The following is a 22,950-nucleotide window of genomic DNA, read 5'->3' as shown; positions in this document are numbered from 1 at the left end:
TATACAAATACGACTATAAACACTTGTGCGAATCTCTAGAAATATGGTCAGTCTGCAAGGACAGTAGCAGCATTTGAAGGTTTTCTTAGGAACTCAGTTCACTAAAGATCAGTAACAATATACCCAAATCTAGATATATACATATATAACTATAGATCACTTAGTTAGGCCACATAGAGTTTTGATCAGAAGTTCAGAACCCAAACTAATCTCGGAAACGTGTATTACAAGTATACATTACTCTACTATCAACTGCTTGACAAAAAGTTTTAAGAGCCAAAAGGAAGTGATGATATAGTTAGTTGACTCCATTGTGGTGAACCTCTTACATTCACCCACCAATAAAATTTAGTTATTTAAGATTTGATATCTTTTAAAAAAGGAAACTAAAATAATAAGATTTAATGAAATAAAATTATATTTTTAAATGAATAAAAAATAGTAGTAATTATAAAAAAAGAATTTTTGTTTAATATTGATAAATCTGTCAATAAATACTAAACCCTAAACCCTAAACCCTAAATTCTAAATACTAAACCCTAAACCCTTGAGGAAAGCCTGAACCCTTGAGTAAATCCTATACCTAAACCTTTAAATTTAAACCAAACCAAACCCTAAATCATAAACTAAATCCTAAACCCTAAACTTTAAATCATGACCTCTAATAGGAAACTCTAAATCCTAAATTTCAAAATGGTTTATGGTTTACGATTAAAGATTTAATATTTGTCCAGGAGTTTGGGTTTAGGGTTTCGTGTTTAGAATTTAGGGTTTAATATTATGGTTTAAGATTTAGGGTTTAGGGTTTAGGATTTAGTTTATGATTTAGGGTATATGATTTGCAAGGGTTCAGGCTTTCTCCAAAGGTTTAGGGTTTAGTATTTAGAATTTAGGGTTTAAGGTTTAGTATTTGTCGACAAATTTATCAATATTAAACAAATTTTTTTTTTGATAATTACTACTATTTTTTATTTATCTAAAAACATAATTTTGTTTTATTAAATTCTTATTATTTAATTTTCTTTTTTAAAAGATATTAAATCTTAAATAACTAAATCCTATTGGTGGGTGAATGTAGAGGTTCACCACAGGGGGTGAACTTAAGTTTTGTTATTGATCTTTTGGTATCTAATTTGATTTCTCACAGTGTATGTGTGTGTTCATTATGTTGGAAACGGTCAAGAGCCGACAAGATATTACATTTCAAAAAACTTTACTTTAATTTCAAAGCTCAAGTTTATAAATTCGTGGAAGAATTTCTTTACTTTCTATGAAGTTATCTTAGAACTATTTAGCTTTGGGTCTGAGTGCTACATCCCGTGGCCCAATACGAATAATTATCTTAAAACTATTTAGCTTTGGGTCTGAGTGCTACATCGCAATAAGAATGATTTTCTTAAAACTATTAAGCATTAGGTCTGAATGCTATATCCCATGGCCCAATACAAATAATTAATTATCTTAAAACTATTTAGCTTTGGGTCTGAATGCTAGATTCTGTGGCCGACATACGAATGATTATTATCTTAAAAACTATAAAGCTGTGGGTCTAAATGCTAGACCCCGTGACCCAAATATGAATTAAGCCCATTTAGTAAATTAAAAGCCCAAGACGAATACTCGCGGATTCTGTTTCCGCGCAAACGAAGTAAGAACTTAATGGCGTTGGCACAAAGAGAAGGAGAACAGCTTCACTGGTTTTGTCCCCTGCGATTATCGTTACTTGTTTCTCTCAAAGGGTCAGGACTGCAAGTTCATCTTCTACTCCACCTATCTCTTCTAGACTGATTGATAAGCTCGCCAAGCTCAACAGCACTTGTCAAGCATTTGGTTTATACATACAGATAAGACTGCTAAGGCAAGTTTGCTTCACATTGGTAAGCTTAATGTAATGTTTATGTTACAATATACACATAACACATCATATTTACATCACTCACACTTTCTTTGTCAATTCTTCTAGAGTCATCATATCATTACAAGGTTACAAAAAAATCATCACAAATATTTTCCAACTTTTTTTTTCTTCAGTTTTTCTCTCTATACAACAAAGCATGAAAGAACAAATAAAATGTGACTCATTAGAAGCCAGAAGAATTCTGAGTGACCATTCTGTTCCGACCACCACCACCATCTCTAAACCTCGACCGAATCGACCCGTTGGAGTCAAGAATAACTCTGTCCCAATCAACCGTCCCTTCACCATCATCATCATCCTCCTCCGGAACTCTCTCCCTCATCAACTGAAGAATCTTCCTCGCCTTCTCCCTCGCTCTCTCCGTCCCTCTCTCTTCAACTTCCTTCAACACTTCCACCACCCTCGCCTCCTTAGCCAACCCCTTGAACCTCAAACTCTCATGACTCAAAGCGAACAACGCCGCCACGCAATTCTCCCTCGCCGCCGCCGAAGACCGACTCTCCTCCCTCCTCCTCTCCTCCTCCCTCAGCTTCCCTACAAGAATCGCCACCGCGTTGGCATCGAGCATCGCCGACCGCCCCTCGCTACAGCAAGCCAAGTTACAAATAACCAAAAGCGCTCTACTCGCTGACTCACCAGACCGAACCAACGAGAAAAGAACCGGTACAGCTCCAAGCCTCACCAGCTTCAACCTATTCGTCTGGTTCAAAGACAAATGATACAGAGCCAAACCCGCGTCGTGGCGCGTACGGTCACTCTCCGCCGCTCTAAGCGCGTGGAGAAGCGGCTGAAGCGCGCCCAAAACTCCAATCGGCATTTTATTATCGTCTTCCAACGAGAGACTAAATATCGACCCGGCTGCATGTTCCTGCGCCTCCTTAGAACCAGATTTCAAAACGTCTATCAATAAAGGGACGAATCCTAACCGTACGATCGTCAACTTATTAGTCTTCTCCAGAGACAGATTCACTAGAGAAGCAAGAGAGTTCGTCTGCACTAAACTATATCTCGAAACGATCATAAACTTGAGGAGAGAGAGGATCCTGGAAGAGCACAGCGAAACCCTAGCTTCGTCTTTGGTCCGAGTCATCTTCCTCATCATGATTAAACCTTGTTCTTGGTCGAACACGTCGGAGCTTTTCAGCTTGGTGTAGATCTCTTCCTCTTCTGGAGAATAGTTCAGAATTTCGATTTCGGAGGAGGAAGAGGAAGGGGAGAAGCAAGCGGGCCTGGTGGTTAGAGGAAGAGGAGTGATAAATGGGCTTTGGTGGGCCACGATTACCGATTCATCCGAAGAGCTTGAGTTGTCGAGTCTCCTCCGGTTCATGAGCTCTGAGTCAGCGTGGTGGTATATCACCGGAGCTCGGTCGGCTACAGCTCTTAGAAGCTCCTGCTCCGAGACGCGAATCTCCACCTCCGAGGAGGGAGGCATCTGTTGCCGGAGATTGGTTTCGACGGCGGAGTAATCCGGCGGATGAGGACGTTCGACGCCGACGGAGTCGCACCAGCCGTCGATGGTCGATTTCATGTTGCGGTTAGGGATTACGGTGGAGAAATCTGGTGGAGAGTCGTCGTCGTCGTGGTCGGTGAGTTTGGGGATGAAGGCTAAGTCGAGACAGACTTGAACAGAGACACGTTCGAAGGTTTGACCGGAAGATACGACGACGGGGTCGGACATTATGGTTTTCGAAATCGGACAGATGAATTCAATCGGAGGTTGTTGTTGTTGTTGCTGTTGTCGTGTAGATGAAGAGGAGGAGGAGGAAGTCGATTTGTGGCTGAAAGGGTTCCATCTGAGCCGTCCGTTTTTACCCATCTTCACTAAATTAAACGGTTAGATTTGATGGAGAGTATGATTTTGGGGGAGAAAGTAGAAATTAGGGTTTTGAATCCATTTTTGAGGATTTTCTGGGAGATTGAGAGGGTAAAGAGAGTAGTCGTCTCTGTTCTTTCTCCTCCTCCTGAACTGGAAGGACTTTTGTGGCCTGCTGACTTTTTCTTTTTTGTTTTATTAATTTTTTTAACTTCGGACATGTATTTTACAAAATCTTGACCGTAGATTAATATGGTGGACCATTGAATATTGAAATTTGCTCTCGTAGTTCATGCATAAGCTTTTTTGCTTTCTTTTTCTGGGGTCAATTGTTCATTAACTAATTTTTTTTCCCTCATTGAAATAACTAATTAGAAACAAATCTAATCATTTAAGTGTATTCTAAAATTTCTGTGAATGTGAAATTTGTTTTATGTAAGTGTCATCTTTTTGTTTCTGACCCTGGATAATTATGGTAATAGAAATATTTTTTAAAAAAAAATTATATCTGATAGTTATATTTGTCTTATTAGAATTTATGTATGACTATATTATTCTGAACATTTTTTATGAAATTTATGTGTGAGGGTATTCCTTCCACCATACTGAAGAGTGAAGTATATTGAAGATCTCAGGCTTTTTGTTTATTAATTTGCAAAGTCCGTTTTCTTTGGAATTCAAAACTTATATCTTTTGTATAATTGTCATCTATATTCTTTAATTTGTTGGAAGGATATTTGTAGATATTGATATTCCTACCAACCACACACATTATTGCCTTGATTTATTACCTAGTACAATTAGGCTATTACATACTTTAGGATAGTTGTGTGACAAGAAATAAGAACCAGACTTTAGTCTTACTGGGATCTTATTCTAACTGTGTTGGTCTTATAATTTTTTGTGTGGCTTTGTATTTAGCTTGTTTCATGGTTAGGCAACATTTTTACTTGTTGGATACACACATTCAAACAGTTTCTTTTGGCCCCTTTTTCATGAAGCTCTTAGTCAGGAGAAAATCTTTGACTGAAATGGGCATATGGTGCATGATAGCGGCGACGGTGGATAATCTTCCTGTAGAGTACCAAGCCGGTGGGTGTTCCTTCAGCACCACCGATACCACCTCTTTCGCAAATGTCTCTGCGGGTATTGGCTTAACGTTTTGCGACAAAAACGCCCTTTCACGGATAGCTTCTTGGAACGGCTTGTATAGTTTCAGTTCAGGTAACTTGTTGAAGCTAGATACTCCTGACTCGGCTATGTTTGATTGAATACCTCCTGGGACAATGTTGATTACATCAATCCCAAATGGCCTAAGCTCCAACCTTAGAAAAAGAAACAAAACACAAAACAAGAACATAGTATTTAGAAGGCCCAAGATCATAGTAAACCTTAAATGGGCCGAATTATTGGGCCTTCTCCTTTTATTAATGAACGTTTGGTGCACAAAAGAAGATTGCTGAGGATCAATAACCGTAATGTGTCTGTAAGAGCATGAAGAGCAGCTTTTGATGCGGTATAAACCCCTGCCCATGGTCCTGGTGCCATTGTGCTGATACTTCCTATGTTCACAATCTTTCCTTTCTTCTTTAACGCCATGTGGGGTACAACAGCTTGAGTCATCCTCATGGAACCTGCAGAAAAAAAAGTATAGAGTCAGGAATTTTAACAAACACGTGGCGCGATCATTAACGAGAATTTGAAACTTTTTTTTTTAATTTACAGACCGAACACATTGGTGTTAAAGGTGTTCTCCATGGTCTGAATTGGAACCTCCGCGAGTGGTCCGATGCATTGAACTCCGGCGTTGTTGACCAGAACATCGATCTGACCAAACTTGTCGATAACTTCCGACAAGACTTTACTCACGCTCTGTTCCGACCGAACATCGAGCTCTTGTACTAAAAACTTGGGATCTTTCTCCAAATCGGCCATCGTGCTCTGCGATCGACTCGTCGCCACCACTCGGCAGCCTTTCGCAGAGAATTCACGAGCCAGCGCGTTGCCGATTCCTCCCTGAGAGCATCCCGTGATGAGCACCACTGGCATCTCCTCGCTGCTTCCCATTATCTTGGCTCAGATAATAATTAAAAGCCAGGATAATTATGTACAAAAGAAAATATGAGGCTTTATTTAAGATAAACACAGAATTTAAGGGTCGAATTGCAATAATTACGCCGAAGTTTCTCAACACATGAAATGGATGATGAAGTTTAAAACGTAAACAGCGTGTGGTATGTTTTATCATATCCAAAGTTTGATTAAATAACAGAAAATTACATTTGATTCATTCAGATATTTACTTATTTTACATAAACTCATAAATACATTAAAAAAAAAGAAATCAGAAAGGAAATTTAGATATGAACAAAGTGGAAGGAATCAAGGAGAGAAGAAGCCATGTGAGATGGCGAGAGCAAACTGAGATTTAGCATCAAACTTCTTCATCAAACTCTCAATCTTCTTCTCGTTGATTCCTATACTCATCTTCGTCGGAACATTCTTCCACCAATCAAATTCCAACGACGCCGATCTCGAACCCCCCGTCTGTTTAACCCTCCGCTCATACTCCTCCGCCACCAAAATCGCTATGTCCGCCATTTAATCACTCTCTCTAGCTTTCGGTTATCTCCGGTTATTTCTTCTTTCTCTTTCGTATTTTGGTTATCTCTGGTTCTATACCAATCACTGGGGAGTTATTTATAATGGCTTGACGTGCGGCTTTGGATAAGGTTCGGTCTGTATAGTCTTTTTTATTAAATATAAAAATTGGTTAATGGTTTTATAATCGCTCCCAGTCTGTTGGTACCGGTGGTTTTCGTTGGCAGGTGGACACGGTCGGTTTTACTTTTCTTTTTCTTCCAATGGAAATGTTTTTAAAATTAATCAGCGTTTATCGTCGTTAATAAAACCATATTAAAAAAAAAACAAATCAGGGATTATCCATATAAAATATTATTTTTCTGTGGAAGATTATGGAGTGCTTACCAAGGTCTGTGACATGTCATTGACGTATGGATTGGATTATCTGTATGAAATATTAATTCTGTGTGGGAAGGTTCTTGAGTGCTTGCTTACCAAGGTCTGTGTCATGTCATCGACGTACGGAAACTAAAAACTATGGGCCGGGAACCGGACAGGGGTGACAGTAGTCTCTACGGTTGAAAAAAAGACGGGTGTGTTTCTCTTTCAGTTTGTGTGATCTCTCACTAAAATTGCTTTAAGCCCATTTGTAAAACTAAACCCATTAGTAACATATAGCCTATTTGTAAAACTAGGCCGAATAATTGTTCAGGTGATTGTTTTCAATTTAACTAAATTGGGCTTATTTCGATTAAGAGCATCACATCATCAATATTCTAGGAAAAAAATGGTTTCAAAAAAGATCTTTTTTTTACATTTTCAATATGTGTTTTTTTATATAATTGCAAATTTCAAAAAACTTAATTGCATTTATTGAATTTTTATTAATTTAAAATTATGGAAAAAATATAAACAAAAAAATTATACAAATTTAATGTATTTTATTAAAATGTGTGAAAAATCTAGAATATATAACTCTAAAGAACAAAGGAAGTATTAACTAAACTATTAATTCCCCCGGCGCACAAAGAACTCGAGTGCCGCTTGCTACTACAGTGTATTAGTGTTCGAGTGGTGCAATGCGATACGATCTGTCACCTTATTAGTTAAAGCATGAAAACAATGTTTTGAAAAAGTGAACCGGATATCGACTTAGTATAGCTATTGATTGACTGGTTAGACCGATTCAGCCGGTCGAACCAAATTTTCTATTTTCTAAAGATATAATAAATAGTCATATATATATACTCTACGAATCTTACAGATATGATCCAATGATGGGAGCCAAAGGTCGCTTTACTTCTAAGTTTTGTTAACGCCCATAACATCCATCTTTAATCAAACTTTGTTATCGATTTCACATTACAATTTTCCATTAATTATACCATTAGTAAAGTTTGCATCTCCTTTAGGCACATGCACGTAGCACTGCATTAATACAGTTCTCTCAACCAGTACTCACTAGATCACTGATTTTTTTAATTATATTCTACAGTCTATTAAAGCAAGATTGGATTTGCTAATCAATGATTCTTCATATTCTTGTCAGTACAACACTAATAATGTTACCAATTGGTTGCAAAGAATATATATATATGGTTGTGTATGTCGACCAATATTGAATTACTAGGTGATTTTCCCGTGCTCATGCACGGATACAAATATTTATAAATTAAATATGTTATAATAGTTGATTGTTATTTAATTTTAATTTTGAATTAATTTATAATTTGTATGCATAATTTATACTAATAATATTATATTATTTTAATCAGACATATGATTTTAAATAAGTTATCATTTGGGTATATTGGATTGCATCAATCAATTTCTCTAAATTCAACTAATACTTTTTATTTTAAATATATGAAAATTATGATTATTTGCTTTTACTTTGATTGTTATCTTAGATATGTAAATATATTTGAGGAAGATTATGTATAATTTAAGATATATTGTGCTTAGAATGAAGTAAAAATAAACTAAATATTTGATTCCAAATTACAAAAATTAAATTATATGTCGATTTTTAAAATAAAATATTAGAAAGTAAAACGATAATCAATTAGAAGTTACTTACATAAGTAACTAATACTTTTTGGAAGCCCATGAACACATATCAATATTTACAATAACTAAAATATTTATAAATTCTAAATAATTTTATGTCTTATATATATTAAATGGTAAACTGAAATTTAAGTAAATAATCCTAAAAATGAGAATTCAGATTTGCGTTGGTATTTTGATTATGGTTATATTAACTTTGACAAACATAAAACATAAAATTTAATATAAAAAACATTTTTAATAATGATAATATATAATATATCTACCTTGTTAAATTATATAGTGTTATGTTAATTTAAAATATTTTAATTATTTGATCAAAAGTTAATTTGACTTTATTTTTAATATCTATTTAAAATAAACAGTTTAATTTTTTGTGATTGTATTTTAGAAATCATATTATATAAGTAAAATGTAATTTATATATTAAGAAATCACATTATAAAATATATATTTTCATCTAAGAAAATATAGATATAAATAAATATTTTATTACTTCAAAAGTATATTTTATGTTATTTAAAATAGTCTTAAATGGAATATTTATATTTTGTGAAATTTCCTTTTTTTAATGAAATCATATTATATAAACATATATTTTCGTTTTTAACATTTTAAAAAAACTTTATAAATTTTTCTTTTTATTATATATGTTATTTGGAAAATTTTAAAAGGAAACTAAATAAAAATTTCAATAATAGTATTTAAATGTAAATTTTTTAATTCATTAAGAGTATCAGCGTAATCAACCATCGTGAGAGTTAACGTGAGCGCGACACATAGGAAACTGACTTCTCAAATAATATTATAGAGATGTAAATGATAAAACATCAGTGAAAAAATGGTAAACTAATGATCCTATTTGTTTGAGGAATTGTCTTGAAAATCCATTATTTAAATGTATAGCTATTGGAGTATTTCTAATGCATTGTTATTTTTGCCTCTATAATGAGATTTAGAAGTAAATTTAATCTAATACATTGCTATTTTTACTATGTATTTATATTATACAGCGACTAAACTTCATATCTATTATAAAAATACTATATTTTAGAAAAAAAATAGCAATACTTTCTTGCTATTTTTTTTTGACGAACTACTTTCTTGCTATTATACAGCAATATATTGGACCAAACTCCATGTCTATTATAAAAATACTATATTTTAGAGAAAAAAATAGCAATACTTTCTATTGTTGAAATATTCTATATTTTTTTAAAAAATAGCAATATAGATTATAAATGGTCTTAGTTAAAACTACATATGTTTCTTACGGTTTTTAACAACTGCACAATTCTCAGTTATAATTAACAACAACTTATGAATTTATAATTTATATTTTCGTTCGTGACAAAAAAATATTATATTTTCGTAAGTGATAGATTACCGTCTTTTTCACGAATTTGTAGTTATATTTTGGTTCCCTTTGTTTTCTACTTATTTTCACGATACGGTCAATATATAGTATCACTGTTGCTAGCTAAAACCTAAAAACATTACTTTATTAATATAAACAAAATTATTCTGAATTCGTTTATAAATTTATATTCGCAAGGATGGAATCAACCTTTTATACCAAAATATGAAGAAAAATGGTGAGAACTCTAAACACGAGGTAGCCACTCGATCGTGGTGACAAACCACTTCATTAAGATAACACTTGAGACAAAAAAAAAGGAGATAGCACTTGAGAATAATTCTACAAATAGGCAAAAGCTAGTGTTAATTGCGTGACGTCTCCTTTTCTATCTCTTGTTTTTACAACTTTGTATGATTAAATATCCTCATGTTGGAATTAAAAATGATGTATATTAATGTGGATATGTGAGATGGAAACTCACCAACGGCTAAAAAAACCACCATCATATGAACTGCGTAGCTTTACACACAAATCATTTTTTTCTGAAGAAAAAAACACACACAGATCATTTGCACTATCGAAGTTTTAGAAAGAAGAAAAGATCGAATTATATACTTTTATATACTTATTAAACTTATCCTGTTTTAGATAGCTTCCTCCCACCAGACAATCCAATATATTACATTTTTCCTTTGAAAGATAAATAGATTATGCATCTTTTATAATTCTCTTAACATAATATTTCTCGTCCTTATTGTACCTAATTTGGTGGGACTGGTCTCTACCTCCCTTATATCCATACGTCATGTATTTATCGTAAATGTTTTTCCAAGTATTGACCGTAACCCTTAATGTCTATATATGCATTCTTTTGATAGATTCATGCTAAACTAAGCAAAAAATATTGTGTTTCGACATTTCACGGCAGATAATGGTATAGACTTGATTGGTTATAACTTCTACGCTAGATATTTAGCAAAAAAAAAAAAAAAAAAAAAACTTCTACGCTAGATACAATCAATTTGTAATGATGATTTCATTGTGGGAATCAACAAAGACATGTAAAACTTTTTCATTAGCTAGTCTACAAGACTAACACCAGTGATTTTTAATCTAATCTATTAAAAGTGGAGTACAAAATTAGATTAATCCTTAGTTTTTTACTATATTTACATTGTCATGCCATTGAAGTATTAATGAAGCTATATCTAAATATAATTGTATTTTTCTAATTTAAATGATAGATTTAAACATTTAATGTATTTCCTAATTTAAATAATAGACTTTCTTAATAAAATATTAACCAAAATAGAATTCCTAATATATTTCGTATTAACATATTAAATATTTTTAATATTTATTAGTAATAAATCTAATCTATTAAAAGTGGAGTACAAAATTAGATTAACCCTTAGTTTTTGACTATATTTACATTGTCATGCCATTGAGGTATTAATGAGGCTATATCAAAATATAATTGTATTTTCCTAATTTAAATGATAGATTTAATCATTTAGGGGGGTGTATTCAACTGAGAGTTTCAGGTGATTTGTATTAAAATGACAAATCCACTGTTATTCAAACATGAATTTCAAAAACTCATTTAAAATCCACTGTTATTGAACTTGACATTTCGTAAAGTACTCTGAAATCCACTGTTATTGAAAATATTTTAAGTTGTGGAATTTTAAAGTTTTGAGGTGATTTAAGGGTGTTTGGGTGGAGTTTCTTAGTTAAAAAAAAATAAAACTCAAATCCCATTGTTTTAGGTGATATTCTAGAGTATTTTAACAAAAATCACCTAAATCTCTGCAACTTATTAAAATCATCTAAAACTCCATTAAAAATCAAATCACATCAAATGCTAAATTGAATACATCCCCCTTAATGTATTTCCTAATTTAAATAATAGACTTTCTTAATAATATATTAACCAAAATAGAATTCCTAATATATTTCATATTAACATATTAAATATTTTTAATATTTATTAGTAATAAATAATAAAATAAAAATCACAAATCATAATCAATTTATATAACATATAAATAAAATATAAAATAGTTTATTCATATATTATTAGCATAATGCTTTCATAATATAAGTCGAATTAGTTATAAATATAAGATGTGTGTATATGATACACTATGATCATTTATGTACCACGCACACAAAACAAGAAGGCCGATAGACTAGCACGAAGGGCTAGAATTCAAGCGTCTTTTGTTGTGCACATGGATGACGAGCCACCAACATGGTTTACAGAATCTATATGAGTTTGTAAAAGTCGACGACAAAAAAAAAATGATACACTATGATATAATAAACGATTAAATAAAAAATATAATTATTTTAAAGTAATAAATAAAGTTGTTATGTTTTAAAATGTTATATTAACAGTTATGCATTAACAATTATGTAATACATTTTAATTTTCAAATATATATATAGTATACTATTAGTATAGAGAAAATTTTTAAAGTGAAAGCAAAATAGGTATATGGTCACGGGTCAAGAAGCTCTAGAAATAAACAAAAACAGCACAAGGTTATTTTTATTCAACAAATTTATATTAATAGAAATTATAGTTCCAAATATGTTTGTATATTTTATGTATTTATAATTTTTTTTGTTTTTGAGAGATGCTAAGATTTTTTAATTTGAAAAAATTATGACCCACTTCTATATTATTTTAATTTGGAAATTTAAAATTTATATCAAAATGTTTAATTAAAATTTTAATTTTTATTATAACTGTAAAGATTAATTTTCCATCTAAATTTATATTTAAATATTACAAATATACCATTTAATATTAAAAAACTAAAAACATAAAATAAATACTCGCCTGATCGGGCGAGTCAAAATCTAGTTATAATTTAAAATGCCTAATGTCTCCTATGGTGCTTGAAGAGACAATCTGCTTGAATGCATCAAATAAAAGCTGCACTAGGTGATTCCTTCACGTAATTAATTAACTCTCTTAATCAGCCTGTTTGGACTACCAGAGGCGCTAATTAATATCCAATCTTTTAATAAATTATACTTGTAATCTACAGATGATTTTATCATTAACAACAATAAATATATGTCGTTAGATGATTTTTATCATTACCATACATATTAGTGTTCTCATCTTTTGATGTACATGCTTGTCGTTCGCTTGGTTGCTAGCTATGTAAACTGTATTATAAGTACGATACATCATACATATACTAATATAGTATAACTACTTGCAAAGTCTACGCAGTCTGAAAATATTTAATGAGACAGCTAATGGATAAACATAAGAGTTTTATTATTATTTTTAAGTACGAAAACAGCTTGTTGAAAGAATAATATCCGTAAACCTATTCTGTTTAAGTTCCAGTGAATATTTGTGAATATTCGCAAATAACTATTAATTTTTTGGATGTCCGAAAAATTAAATATACGTATTTTTTTCAAACCAAAGCAAATTAAAAAAGTAGTATCCATCAAGTACGAAATAAATAACAAATATTGAAAAATGTGGTATGATCCATCCGTTCTGCTCTCACTCCTAGTCTCACTAATGCGACGACGTGATTATAATATTGTCTTTTCTTGTGAACTGCCAAGTTTTATCCCGGCGAAATGTTAGTCTTGTTAGGCTTCCCGTCTAGTTACCGCCGACGCATGCATAAGGTAGAAACCTTTTTCTTCAAGAAAACTACAAAAGGATGAAGCGAATTAAAGAAGAAGATCTACCTGGTACGCATCTCAGCGAGAGGTAGTGGAGACGTGAAAATTGGATTAAAAAAAGGAATATAGCATTTTTATTTCTGATTTTAATCAAATTTATTATTTAAGCAAAATACATATAAATTTGCTCCTAATTTTAAATTTATCTGGTGCGGAAAACAGTTTGTTTTTTTCTTCCTTCTTTTTGTACATATCCGCACAAAAACTTACGTGATAAAACGGATCAGTATGCTATATTTTTATTAATTGAAAGTGGAATATCAAAATAGTATATAAACATGTAATAATTGCTTTTGACCTTGCTGCGTATTGCTTAAAGACAAAACCCACCGATAATACACAAAAAACCTATAAATCATAATAGTTTTTTTTTTGCCGTCTAAGGATTTTTATTAGAACAAACAGGCTCAAAAGGACAAGTCCAGGACTAATACAAAACAGGCAAAAACTCTATAACAAACTAAAACCCGAAAAGCCGAAACATAAAACGGGCCTAAAAGCCCAACCGATAAAAAAAGCGGCACCACCCGACAAAAAACGCGTCCAAGATCGATGTTAGGCTGTCCACGTGTCCGTCTTCACCAGCTCACGGAACACGCGTCTCCTCGTCTGCACATCGAACCTAAAACCACCGGTGTAGACTTCCGGTCACCGGTTCCCGACATCTCACGAGACCAAATCGAAAACTCCTGCTCCGTCATCTTTACCGCCGATAACCCATTTCCAACGACAAATATTGGAAGTAAAGGGTTCCTCAGCAATTCGACTCCGGCTGAAGACCGCCGCTACACATACGGCGTTTCACCGGACCTCTCCGTTGGCATACACGAGAATCGCATCCAACATCATCAACCTCACCACTTCCAGCTGCGAGAATCAATCGATCTGTAATCGAGATCTCTTTCTGGATACAAGATTTTGGGAACGCCAGAGAACCACCGCAAGCCGGCCGTCCACATCAGAGAGAAGGTGGCGACACCAGAGTCAGAGCCGGACGACCACTAAAAAAAAGCGTGCCGCCGGAGTCAAAAACATTGGATAGACCGAACCGATAATACTACGAACAAAGCAAAAAAAAGGAAAAGCAAACTGTAAAACCGGACCGACGGTGGTTAAAGTAGTCCACCCGTCGACCGGTGACGTTTATCACGGCGAGACTCTTCTTGTGGTAGAGAGAGGTTAGAGGTATTTCGAAGAGAGAGACTCTTTTTGAATTATGTGCAGCGACCAGTTAAGTCTCCTATAAATCATAATAGTTATATTAGTAATTTATCTTTCTGACTACTGAAATTTCTTAAATTACTACGTCAAAGATTTTTTTAAAGGTCTCATTTAAGTTGTCGTGTTCTCTCATGATTCCACTTCTTCTTCTTCTTCTTCTTCTTCAAGATGATGAGACATGAGTTTTTGAGATAGAAGGAAGAGCTTTAAGAATCCCTTTGGTGTCCAACTCGGAACTTCTTGGCTTTACGTCCGATCTTGTCGCTAGAGCCTTCTTTCTTTCTTTCATGGTTTTAGCGACATAAGTTGGCCAGACCCAAGAACCCATCAGAAGGTTTGGCTTTAGATCTCCTTTCTTAGACGATACTATATTGAGTTTGTTTTTTCCGTAGTGAAAGCCAGAGAGAGAGATTGAAAAGTCAGATATTTCACGGCGTCGTTTATGAATCAAAACCAACCACTTTGACTTTACTCTGTTCCACACTAATCTTGTTACTAAACATTTTAGTTTTCTTTCATTTTTATCTTATAGTTTACTTTGATTATATGTCTTTTCCTATCCCATGATCGATTTTATAAACTTGATGATGTACTTCAATATGGGATTCTTGGAATTGAAGCTGGTAATGAATATTGCTGAGAGTTGTGTTGTATTTCAAATGTTTCAATCTATCTGGACTTCTTGATCAAGTGTGTTTGACTTCATGGCTAGCTTTTTTGCTTTCTGATGCTATCTTCTCTTACTTTTGATTTCATATTTCTTCTATAGCGCGTACAAGAGTTTAACTGTTATTCTTGTTAAGTTGGTCCACCATTAGTGCTGAACATAAAGTGACATTCTCAATAAGTGCAAATTTGACTTCTGAAGCGTTTTTTTCTTTCTTTCTGATTAACACATGATCTTATCTATTAACACCCTCCAAACACTATTGAGGATAAGGTTCTTTAGCAAAGTTTTAGTACTTTGTTATTATCAATGGAGGTCATGGATTATAGGAGGAGGATGAGGGATTGGGTGATATAATACTTAGCTAAAATCTTTTAACCTCTATGTTCTTTTAGCTGATCATTACAACATATGTTTCACTTGTGATCTCTTTTGGTGTTCTCCAAGGTCTTTGGGACTTTTCATGAACTCTCAGATTTCTTTCTTTGAATAAAATCTTTTAATTATGGAAAAAGTGGGTTTGTTATTTTCTCCTGTTTTAGGAATCAAAACCTAGAACTAGTACAACTTTTACTATTTTATTTGACTCTTTATGATCTTCTCTTTTTTTTTGTGGTTAAGACCACTAATACCCATCTTTTCTGATTGGCTCTTTGGAATCATGATTTGTTTGGTTTATATGATTTCACACATTGTTCTAATAACCTTTGTATTCTTCTTAAATTTGCAGTTGAGGGAAGTATGAATTCAACAACAACACACTTTGTGCCACCGAGAAGAGTTGGTATATACGAGCCTCTCCATCAGTTTGGTATGTGGGGAGAAACTTTCAAGAACAATATTGGCAATGGGGGAGACATGAACAGTCCTAGCCACATTATTATACCGAATTATCAACAAATAGAGAATAACAACTTGGTAATCTTCTTACTTTCCTTGTTCTTTTAATCTCTAAAATTCAGAATCCTAAATGCTTTCTCTTTCCATGAAACCACTTATTTGTAGTCAGAGGATACTTCCCATGGAACAGGAGGAACTCCACACATGTTTGATCAAGAAGCTTCCACGTCCAGACATCCTGATAAGGTAATTACTAATTACTAATGCTTCTTTCTGAGGATCATATAGACTGAGTCTAAACCTTGTTACAGATACAGAGAAGGCTTGCACAAAACCGTGAGGCTGCTAAGAAAAGTCGCTTGCGGAAGAAGGTATGCAAAAAAACCTTTTCACATTATTTACTCCCATAGATATTAATCTTTTGATCTTGTTTCGGTTTTTTATATTTACAGGCTTATGTTCAGCATCTAGAAACAAGCCGGTTAAAATTAATACATTTAGAGCAAGAACTGGACCGTGCTAGACAACAGGTTTGATGAAGGCAAAATATTCAGTTTTTTTTTCCTTTTCAAAAACATATCGTAAAATTCTCATAAAAAAATTGGATACTCTCAGGGTTTCTACGTTGGGAATGGCATAGATACTAACTCTATCGGTTTCTCAGAACCCATGAATCCAGGTTTGTAACAAGAACACAGTGTTGTAGTCTTTCTTGCATGACAAGAATCAAAACTTGACCATCAAGATTTAATAGTGAAAGTTCCTTTCTATTTACAGGGATTGCTACGTTTGAGATGGAGTATGGACATTGGATTCAAGAACAGAACAACCAGATATGTGAACTAAGGACTGTTTTGCAAGGACAAGTTAGCGATGTGGAGCTCCGTTTGCTAGTTGAAACAGCAATGAAACATTACTTTGATCTTTTCCGGATGAAGTCAGCAGCTGCCAAAGAAGATGTGTTCTTCGTCATGTCAGGGATGTGGAGAACTTCTGCAGAACGGTTTTTCCTGTGGATAGGCGGGTTTCGACCCTCGGATCTTCTCAAGGTAAAAAAGAAAAATTGTTAAATTTTATGAGATTTCATCTTAAAACCAATTGGAGATTAATGGATTAATCGAAGTCCTTTATGTGCTATCAAAACATTAATGTGGTACTTTCACACACCGACTATAAATTGTTCTTGAATCCACTATAAAGATTTTCTTGATTTTCTTGATTGTTTGCAGGTTCTTTTGCCACATTTTGATGTCATGACGGATCAACAGATACTAGATGTTTGCAATCTAAGACAATCATGCCAACAAGCTGAAGACGCTTTGTCTCAAGGTATGGAGAAGCTACAACACACGCTTGCGGATTGCGTTGCAGGTGGAAGACTTGGTGAAGGAAGTTACATTCCTCAGGTGAATTCTGCTATGGAGAGATTAGAAGCTTTAGTCAGTTTTGTAAATCAGGTATAAAGACAGAACTAATGTTTGTGTGATTTTAAGGACACTAGTATCAGTTTTGTTGATTTGTTTATCTTGTTTCTTAGGCTGATCACTTGAGACACGAGGCGTTGCAACAAATGAATAGGATCTTGACCACACGACAAGCGGCTCGAGGGTTATTGGCTCTTGGTGAGTATTTTCAACGGCTTAGAGCCTTGAGTTCGAGTTGGGCAACTAGAGACCGTGAACAAACATAGGATTTGAGTTTTTAGAAACAAAAAAAACAAGAAAAGACCAACAAGAAGAATCAAGAATGAAAAAGAATGAAGATGTGTGCATCTTGAAAACAGAGGATTGATCACTCAGAACAAATGGGGTTGCTGCCGGTAATTAATTTTTATTTGCGATGGAATTTGAGAATTTGAGAAATATATTGATGAAGTTGTAAATATCAAAAGAGGGAGCTGAGTGCAAAGATTTTTTACTTTGTAGCTTTTATAGAGAAGTTTTTTCGGATGTTTGTTTGAATATATAGAACTTGGTTCCTAATAGATAATATTACATATGTGTGTGTGTTCAAGTTATTATCTTGAGTATTATCTTGAGTACCTTGAGAATACAGAACATTCAAACAAACTACCAAAATAATATAAAACGATTTTACAACCAACAAAAGCTCATTTGCTTTAAAATATCCGCATATAATACTTTTTCACACTACACTAAATTATATTTGTATTATACCACATTATATTTAATTTTTCTTATAAACTCTTCATTAAACTAATTATAATTATTAGAGACACAAAATTTATATTTAATCAAACAACCGGATTAAAAGGATTTGTACCTAAAAAGTTCTCTAAACTAGAAACAATAGATAATATATTTTAATAGATTAGATATATTTAGGGAAAAATGGAAAGAAAAAACATTTTGTACAATCTATTTGCAATTTAGGTACTATTAGGAATATTTTCGTAATTAAAGATAAAAACAGGGTCAAACGGAGAGATATAAAGTGAAGCTTCAACCCCGAGAGTTTGTTTGCTTCGTTATCCTCTCATAGACATAGTTCGCGACTGAAGTCATCTCTCTTAATCTTCTTCCGACAATGCTTAGGCTCTCTATCGCCTCGCCAGGGACAGCGGTGACTTCATTTAGAAAAGCTAGCTCGGCGAGCTCAACCTCGTCTTCGTTCCATGGCGTCAGAATCAATCGCCAGGTTTCTTCTGCTCTTGTGTCTTCACACTTGTATCTATAAGTTAAAAGTGGTTCTTGCTGTAAAAAAAGTACATTTTCTTTTGAATCAAAAAATAAAAAATTATGGTAAACTATAGAATATAAAAGTGGTAGTTATAGTGGATGAATCATTATTAGTTTACAAAGGTCGATAATTTTTGTAATTTAACTGATACTAAAAAGATGTATGTTATTTTGGTTTGTGTTGGTTTAATTGAATAGGTAGCGAGGATATTGACGGTGAGGAGAGAGAGGGAGATGGAAGAAGGGATAGGGAAGAGGTTGTCTAGGAAACTTGACAGGCAATGGAAGAAGAGCATTGTAGTGAGACCACCTCCTTCTCTCAAGAAGCTTCAAGAGGAGGAAGCTGCTGAAGAAGCTGCCGAAGCTGCCTGATAACCCCAGGCATTTGATGTTCGGTCCCTTCTTTTTGTTTCCTTGGGATGTAACTCTCTCTCTCTCTCTCTCTCTCTCTCTCTCTCTCTCTCTTGTTGTTGTTCTTTTTGGTTTACAATAAACTCTCCTCATCAAGTAGTTTGCATATGAATTATATGGTTTAATGGTTTTGATACCAGAATCTATTACCAATCTGACTGAGAAGCGAGAACCCAGTATACACACTCCCTACGGCTAAAAGTTAACTAAAGAACGTCGTAGCAAAAAATTGGGGCGAGAGAGGCTCGAACTCTCGACCTCAGGATCACTCAGTAGCTATGAGACCTACGCGCTAGCCAACTGCGCCACCGCCCCTTTGATATTATCTGGTTATCTTTATTATATATCGAAATCGTACCGACCAAGCTATCACAACAACTTAGATGTTGTGTTTTAGGGGAATGATCAAATGATGAATGGGTATTGTCTGAAACTTTTGGAGATCATCATCAAAAACTCTCTGTTATTAGAGGGAAGACATGAATTCAAAACAAATGGACTACACAAACAAGAAAACAATGTGACTACAATACATCAATAAAACCACAGTAGCTTATCCATTTTTGGTGTTATCCCGGCTCTTGGCTTCAAGACTCCATGAACAGCTTGTCAACAAAAAAATCTCTCACATCATTAGGTCTGGTTTATAGAAAGAGTATCTGTTTGGATGTTGAGGGTTTTTCTGCTTTGTTGCCTTTCCAATCCATTAGTCAGTCACTTGCTGGCTTGCTACTAGTGCTCTCAAACAGCTTCCCGTTCTTTGCAATTGTTAGAATAAGCTCAAGTTGCTTTCGCTGTTGATCCTATAAAGCAAGTTAACCACAGCTTTCATAAACTCATAGGAAACTAGTCTGGCCGTCTCCAGTTTCAGGCATGGCATAATCTTGGAAGAACTAACAAAACTGAAAATAAAATAGATGTAGTACCTGCATAGCGAGCAGAACCTTTTGGATTTCGCCAAGCTCCTTCTCTAGAATCTCTTGTTGTGCAGCTAATACTCTTGTCGCCTCAGAGTTCTTTTGAGCCAAAGCTGCAGTCTTTGCACAAAAACAGACCAAACTCTTGAGATATAACATACAACTAGGCACGAAAGAACTAAACTTGACATAAAGACAAGCAAGCTACACTGATCACTCAAGTTTAGACCAAGGTCCTTATTCAGGTGAGAGGTGCTTTTACCTCAGAAATGGGTTCCTTGAGAGCTTTTCGGGTGATTCGAAACCGGATCCCCAGTTTCTCCAGATGCCTCGACAGAACTCTAACAATGGTGGTCGACGTTTTCAAATCATCTTCAAGTTTCTCCAACCTCCGAATCAGATTCGTCCCTTCGCCGTAGTCTCTCGTTCCTCTGCAAATCCTCATCCATTGCCGCCGTCTAAGCCAAGAACCAGACGCGACCGAGCCCAACAACCCGACAAAACCCAAAGACAGCACCTTTCTCCCGATTTCACCAACCGCCACGTAGTTCGCCGCGAGAACCACCGAGATCACCGCGGAGGATACGATACAAAGCACCTCCGCGAAAGAAACCAAGCTGTTCAAATCGAAACCGTTGGAATTGGCGGCTTCTTGGTCGTCTGTAGAAGAGGAGCTGCTGTCTTCGTATGATCCGATAGAGGACGCATGAGCTCTACAATCCCGCGCGGTCTCCAAGTTTGACCACCGAGGAGAGGTGACGTGGCGGAGGAGGATAGGCTCGGGGAACAGTTTAGTATTCCGGTGAGAAGTCGTCCGTACAGCGAAGCAGAGGCTGCTGATGCGGACAGGAGTTGCGCCAAAGAAGAAAGCGTATCGACAAGGAAGCGATATGGACATTCTCGTCTTCTCGGATCTCCAACATGTGGAACTCTTTCAAACTCGGGTTCGCTGTAAGAAATGGCTAGCTAGCGAGGTCTTCAAAACTGTGTCGTATAGAAATCTACTAAACACCAGTGCTTTAACACGATTGTCAATGATTGGGTCAGTGGAGTAAACATAATTTCAACTGATATTAAAACCCATCCGCATAATGTAAACACATAACAAAAAAGTATATCATCACTGATCAAAAGGGACGATATGAAACTTGTAAAACAATTCAAGATTCGAAAACTTTTATCGCAGAGTTCTTAAACAAAGAGAAGTCACTGAAAGCTCAAACAATGGATGGATATAAAGCAGCCATGATGGTTTTATTGGTATGGCATGTAACGCATTGGCCTTCTGAACCTTGGAACTTTCCTGCATAAATATTAAGAACATAACAACAACAAAAAAGGTTAAGAAGAGAAGAAAACTGTGACAAATATACAATAGTATGTCTCGGTGTTAAAATAAACTTACCCATATCCATATGGAGAATACATATAGGGAGACATGAAAGGTCTGCGGAATCCCATGTACGGGTTGAATCTTCTACCGCGGAACTGTTTCAATCCAGGAACGTTTGTTCTCTTAGGCATCACCTACAAATTTTCAGACAATGGTAAAAGTGTTTTGGTCTTAGTGGGTTATATAGTAAGAACCAAGAAGAAGCTTTTGTGTACCTTTATCTGACGACCATGTAACTCTGATTCGTTCAGTTGTAGCGCCTCTTGTATAGCTTCAGCTTCCACAAACTCGACATAAGCGAACCCCTTTGGCTGCCCAAACTTGTCTGTCAGAATTGTCACCCGGTGGACTGTGCCGCATGATTGGAAGTGTTGCTGCACTTCTTCAGGTGTACAAGCGTAATCAACCTGCACAGTTAAAAAAATGCGGTTATATTTTACAACAAACAAGAAAGTAAAACGACGAGAAGAGCAATCCACTCAAATTAACAAGTTCAGCGTCACAAAGCAAACACATTCCTCCTTTTCATACGTGCAAAGATGAATAAGAACGCAAAGCAAAAGCAGAGTAGAAACCTAGCATACTTGAGAAGCCATCAAGACAAAAAAAAAAAGGGCCCTTACGCTGTGTGCCAAGCACAAAGTTTATATTTTTGTTAGCACCAAACTGACTGCAGCCTCTCAACCAAATCTCTGCAGATAGCAGATATGCATCTTGACTGGAAAGCATCTACCATCTTGGTTCAGCTCTTTAAGGGCTATCTCCTTGAGTTAGGATTGCAAAATACACCTACTCAACTAATTTCCCGTTTCTTCTAACTATTTTTTTCTTTCTTTTTTCATTTTTTTTGCTCTACAACGTATTCATTTCTTTTTTTTTGTCTTTTTTTTTTTTTTGTTTTCTTTTGCGTTTTTTAGTTTTTTTTTTTGAATCATGTTCAACAAGAGAACAGAGCAGATTTTTTTTTTAACTTAGAAAAAAAATGTAGAGACCCCACTAAACCTAGCTGACAACCGAGAGCTAATAAGAACTTCTGATATGAGAAAAATCCTGCGATTGTAGTGAGAAGAGTCATAAGAACAGCAAAATAAAGAAAAAAAGAAAACAACAGGAAGACTAAAATTTGAACAAACGATTTATCTCTCAAAGTTCAGGTTCCTCAGTTAGATGAAGACAACATCTCCTCACCCCTCAATCCCTAACAACAAAACTCTCAGACACCAATTACGATGTACTCTACACTCTCTCTCGTCACCAAGTTTTACCATTCATAATATTCGCCAAATCTAGACTCGCCACTGAACAGATATCCAGTGCATGGCCATAACAAGAAAG

General features: G+C 34.8%; 7 protein-coding genes and 1 non-coding gene across 8 annotated transcripts; 2 read left to right on the top strand and 6 right to left on the bottom strand.

Annotated features, from left to right (window-relative positions):
- Positions 1 to 1,856: 1,856 nt before the first annotated feature.
- Positions 1,857 to 3,928, bottom strand: LOC130504074 (U-box domain-containing protein 38-like). Its single transcript, XM_056998647.1, has one exon. It carries the CDS (start codon positions 3,732 to 3,734, stop codon positions 2,082 to 2,084), a length of 1,653 nt encoding a protein of 550 aa, XP_056854627.1. The 5' UTR covers positions 3,735 to 3,928; the 3' UTR covers positions 1,857 to 2,081.
- Positions 3,929 to 4,483: 555 nt separating this feature from the next.
- Positions 4,484 to 5,841, bottom strand: LOC130504070 (short-chain dehydrogenase RED1-like). The gene is made up of 3 exons (XM_056998643.1): positions 5,459 to 5,841; positions 5,206 to 5,365; positions 4,484 to 5,056 (listed from the first exon to the last, which is right to left on the bottom strand). Exons 1-3 carry the CDS (start codon positions 5,796 to 5,798, stop codon positions 4,699 to 4,701), a joined length of 858 nt encoding a protein of 285 aa, XP_056854623.1. The 5' UTR covers positions 5,799 to 5,841; the 3' UTR covers positions 4,484 to 4,698.
- A 127-nt stretch (positions 5,842 to 5,968) lies between these two features.
- On the bottom strand, positions 5,969 to 6,589 carry LOC130504071 (uncharacterized). The gene has a single exon (XM_056998644.1). It carries the CDS (start codon positions 6,330 to 6,332, stop codon positions 6,114 to 6,116), a length of 219 nt encoding a protein of 72 aa, XP_056854624.1. The 5' UTR covers positions 6,333 to 6,589; the 3' UTR covers positions 5,969 to 6,113.
- An 8,151-nt stretch (positions 6,590 to 14,740) lies between these two features.
- On the top strand, positions 14,741 to 17,958 carry LOC108807024 (transcription factor TGA1). The gene is made up of 9 exons (XM_018579257.2): positions 14,741 to 15,022; positions 16,086 to 16,273; positions 16,361 to 16,441; positions 16,507 to 16,566; positions 16,648 to 16,725; positions 16,811 to 16,874; positions 16,973 to 17,244; positions 17,425 to 17,652; positions 17,733 to 17,958. The coding sequence occupies exons 2-9, from the start codon at positions 16,097 to 16,099 to the stop codon at positions 17,883 to 17,885; spliced, it is 1,113 nt and encodes a 370-aa protein (XP_018434759.1). The 5' UTR covers positions 14,741 to 15,022; positions 16,086 to 16,096; the 3' UTR covers positions 17,886 to 17,958.
- A 705-nt stretch (positions 17,959 to 18,663) lies between these two features.
- On the top strand, positions 18,664 to 19,441 carry LOC108810081 (50S ribosomal protein L29, chloroplastic). The gene is made up of 2 exons (XM_018582213.2): positions 18,664 to 18,853; positions 19,093 to 19,441. The coding sequence occupies exons 1-2, from the start codon at positions 18,743 to 18,745 to the stop codon at positions 19,264 to 19,266; spliced, it is 285 nt and encodes a 94-aa protein (XP_018437715.1). The 5' UTR covers positions 18,664 to 18,742; the 3' UTR covers positions 19,267 to 19,441.
- Positions 19,442 to 19,535: 94 nt separating this feature from the next.
- Positions 19,536 to 19,620, bottom strand: TRNAM-CAU (transfer RNA methionine (anticodon CAU)). Its single transcript is given in 2 exon segments — positions 19,536 to 19,571; positions 19,583 to 19,620. It is a non-coding gene; the product is annotated as a tRNA-Met (tRNA).
- A 128-nt stretch (positions 19,621 to 19,748) lies between these two features.
- On the bottom strand, positions 19,749 to 21,135 carry LOC130504073 (uncharacterized). Its single transcript, XM_056998646.1, has 3 exons — positions 20,485 to 21,135; positions 20,232 to 20,342; positions 19,749 to 20,108 (listed from the first exon to the last, which is right to left on the bottom strand). The coding sequence occupies exons 1-3, from the start codon at positions 21,118 to 21,120 to the stop codon at positions 20,016 to 20,018; spliced, it is 840 nt and encodes a 279-aa protein (XP_056854626.1). The 5' UTR covers positions 21,121 to 21,135; the 3' UTR covers positions 19,749 to 20,015.
- A 139-nt stretch (positions 21,136 to 21,274) lies between these two features.
- LOC130504072 (polyadenylate-binding protein 2-like) lies at positions 21,275 to 22,351 on the bottom strand. Its single transcript, XM_056998645.1, has 5 exons — positions 22,287 to 22,351; positions 22,147 to 22,198; positions 21,831 to 22,022; positions 21,628 to 21,749; positions 21,275 to 21,525 (listed from the first exon to the last, which is right to left on the bottom strand). The coding sequence occupies exons 1-5, from the start codon at positions 22,349 to 22,351 to the stop codon at positions 21,477 to 21,479; spliced, it is 480 nt and encodes a 159-aa protein (XP_056854625.1). The 3' UTR covers positions 21,275 to 21,476.
- Positions 22,352 to 22,950: the final 599 nt, after the last annotated feature.

This window comes from Raphanus sativus, unplaced genomic scaffold, assembly GCF_000801105.2.
Source record: "Raphanus sativus cultivar WK10039 unplaced genomic scaffold, ASM80110v3 Scaffold1343, whole genome shotgun sequence".
In the NCBI taxonomy this organism is placed as follows: domain Eukaryota; kingdom Viridiplantae; phylum Streptophyta; class Magnoliopsida; order Brassicales; family Brassicaceae; genus Raphanus; species Raphanus sativus.
Note: the sequence above shows the minus strand (reverse complement) of the source record. Positions and strands in the feature narration are given on the sequence as shown.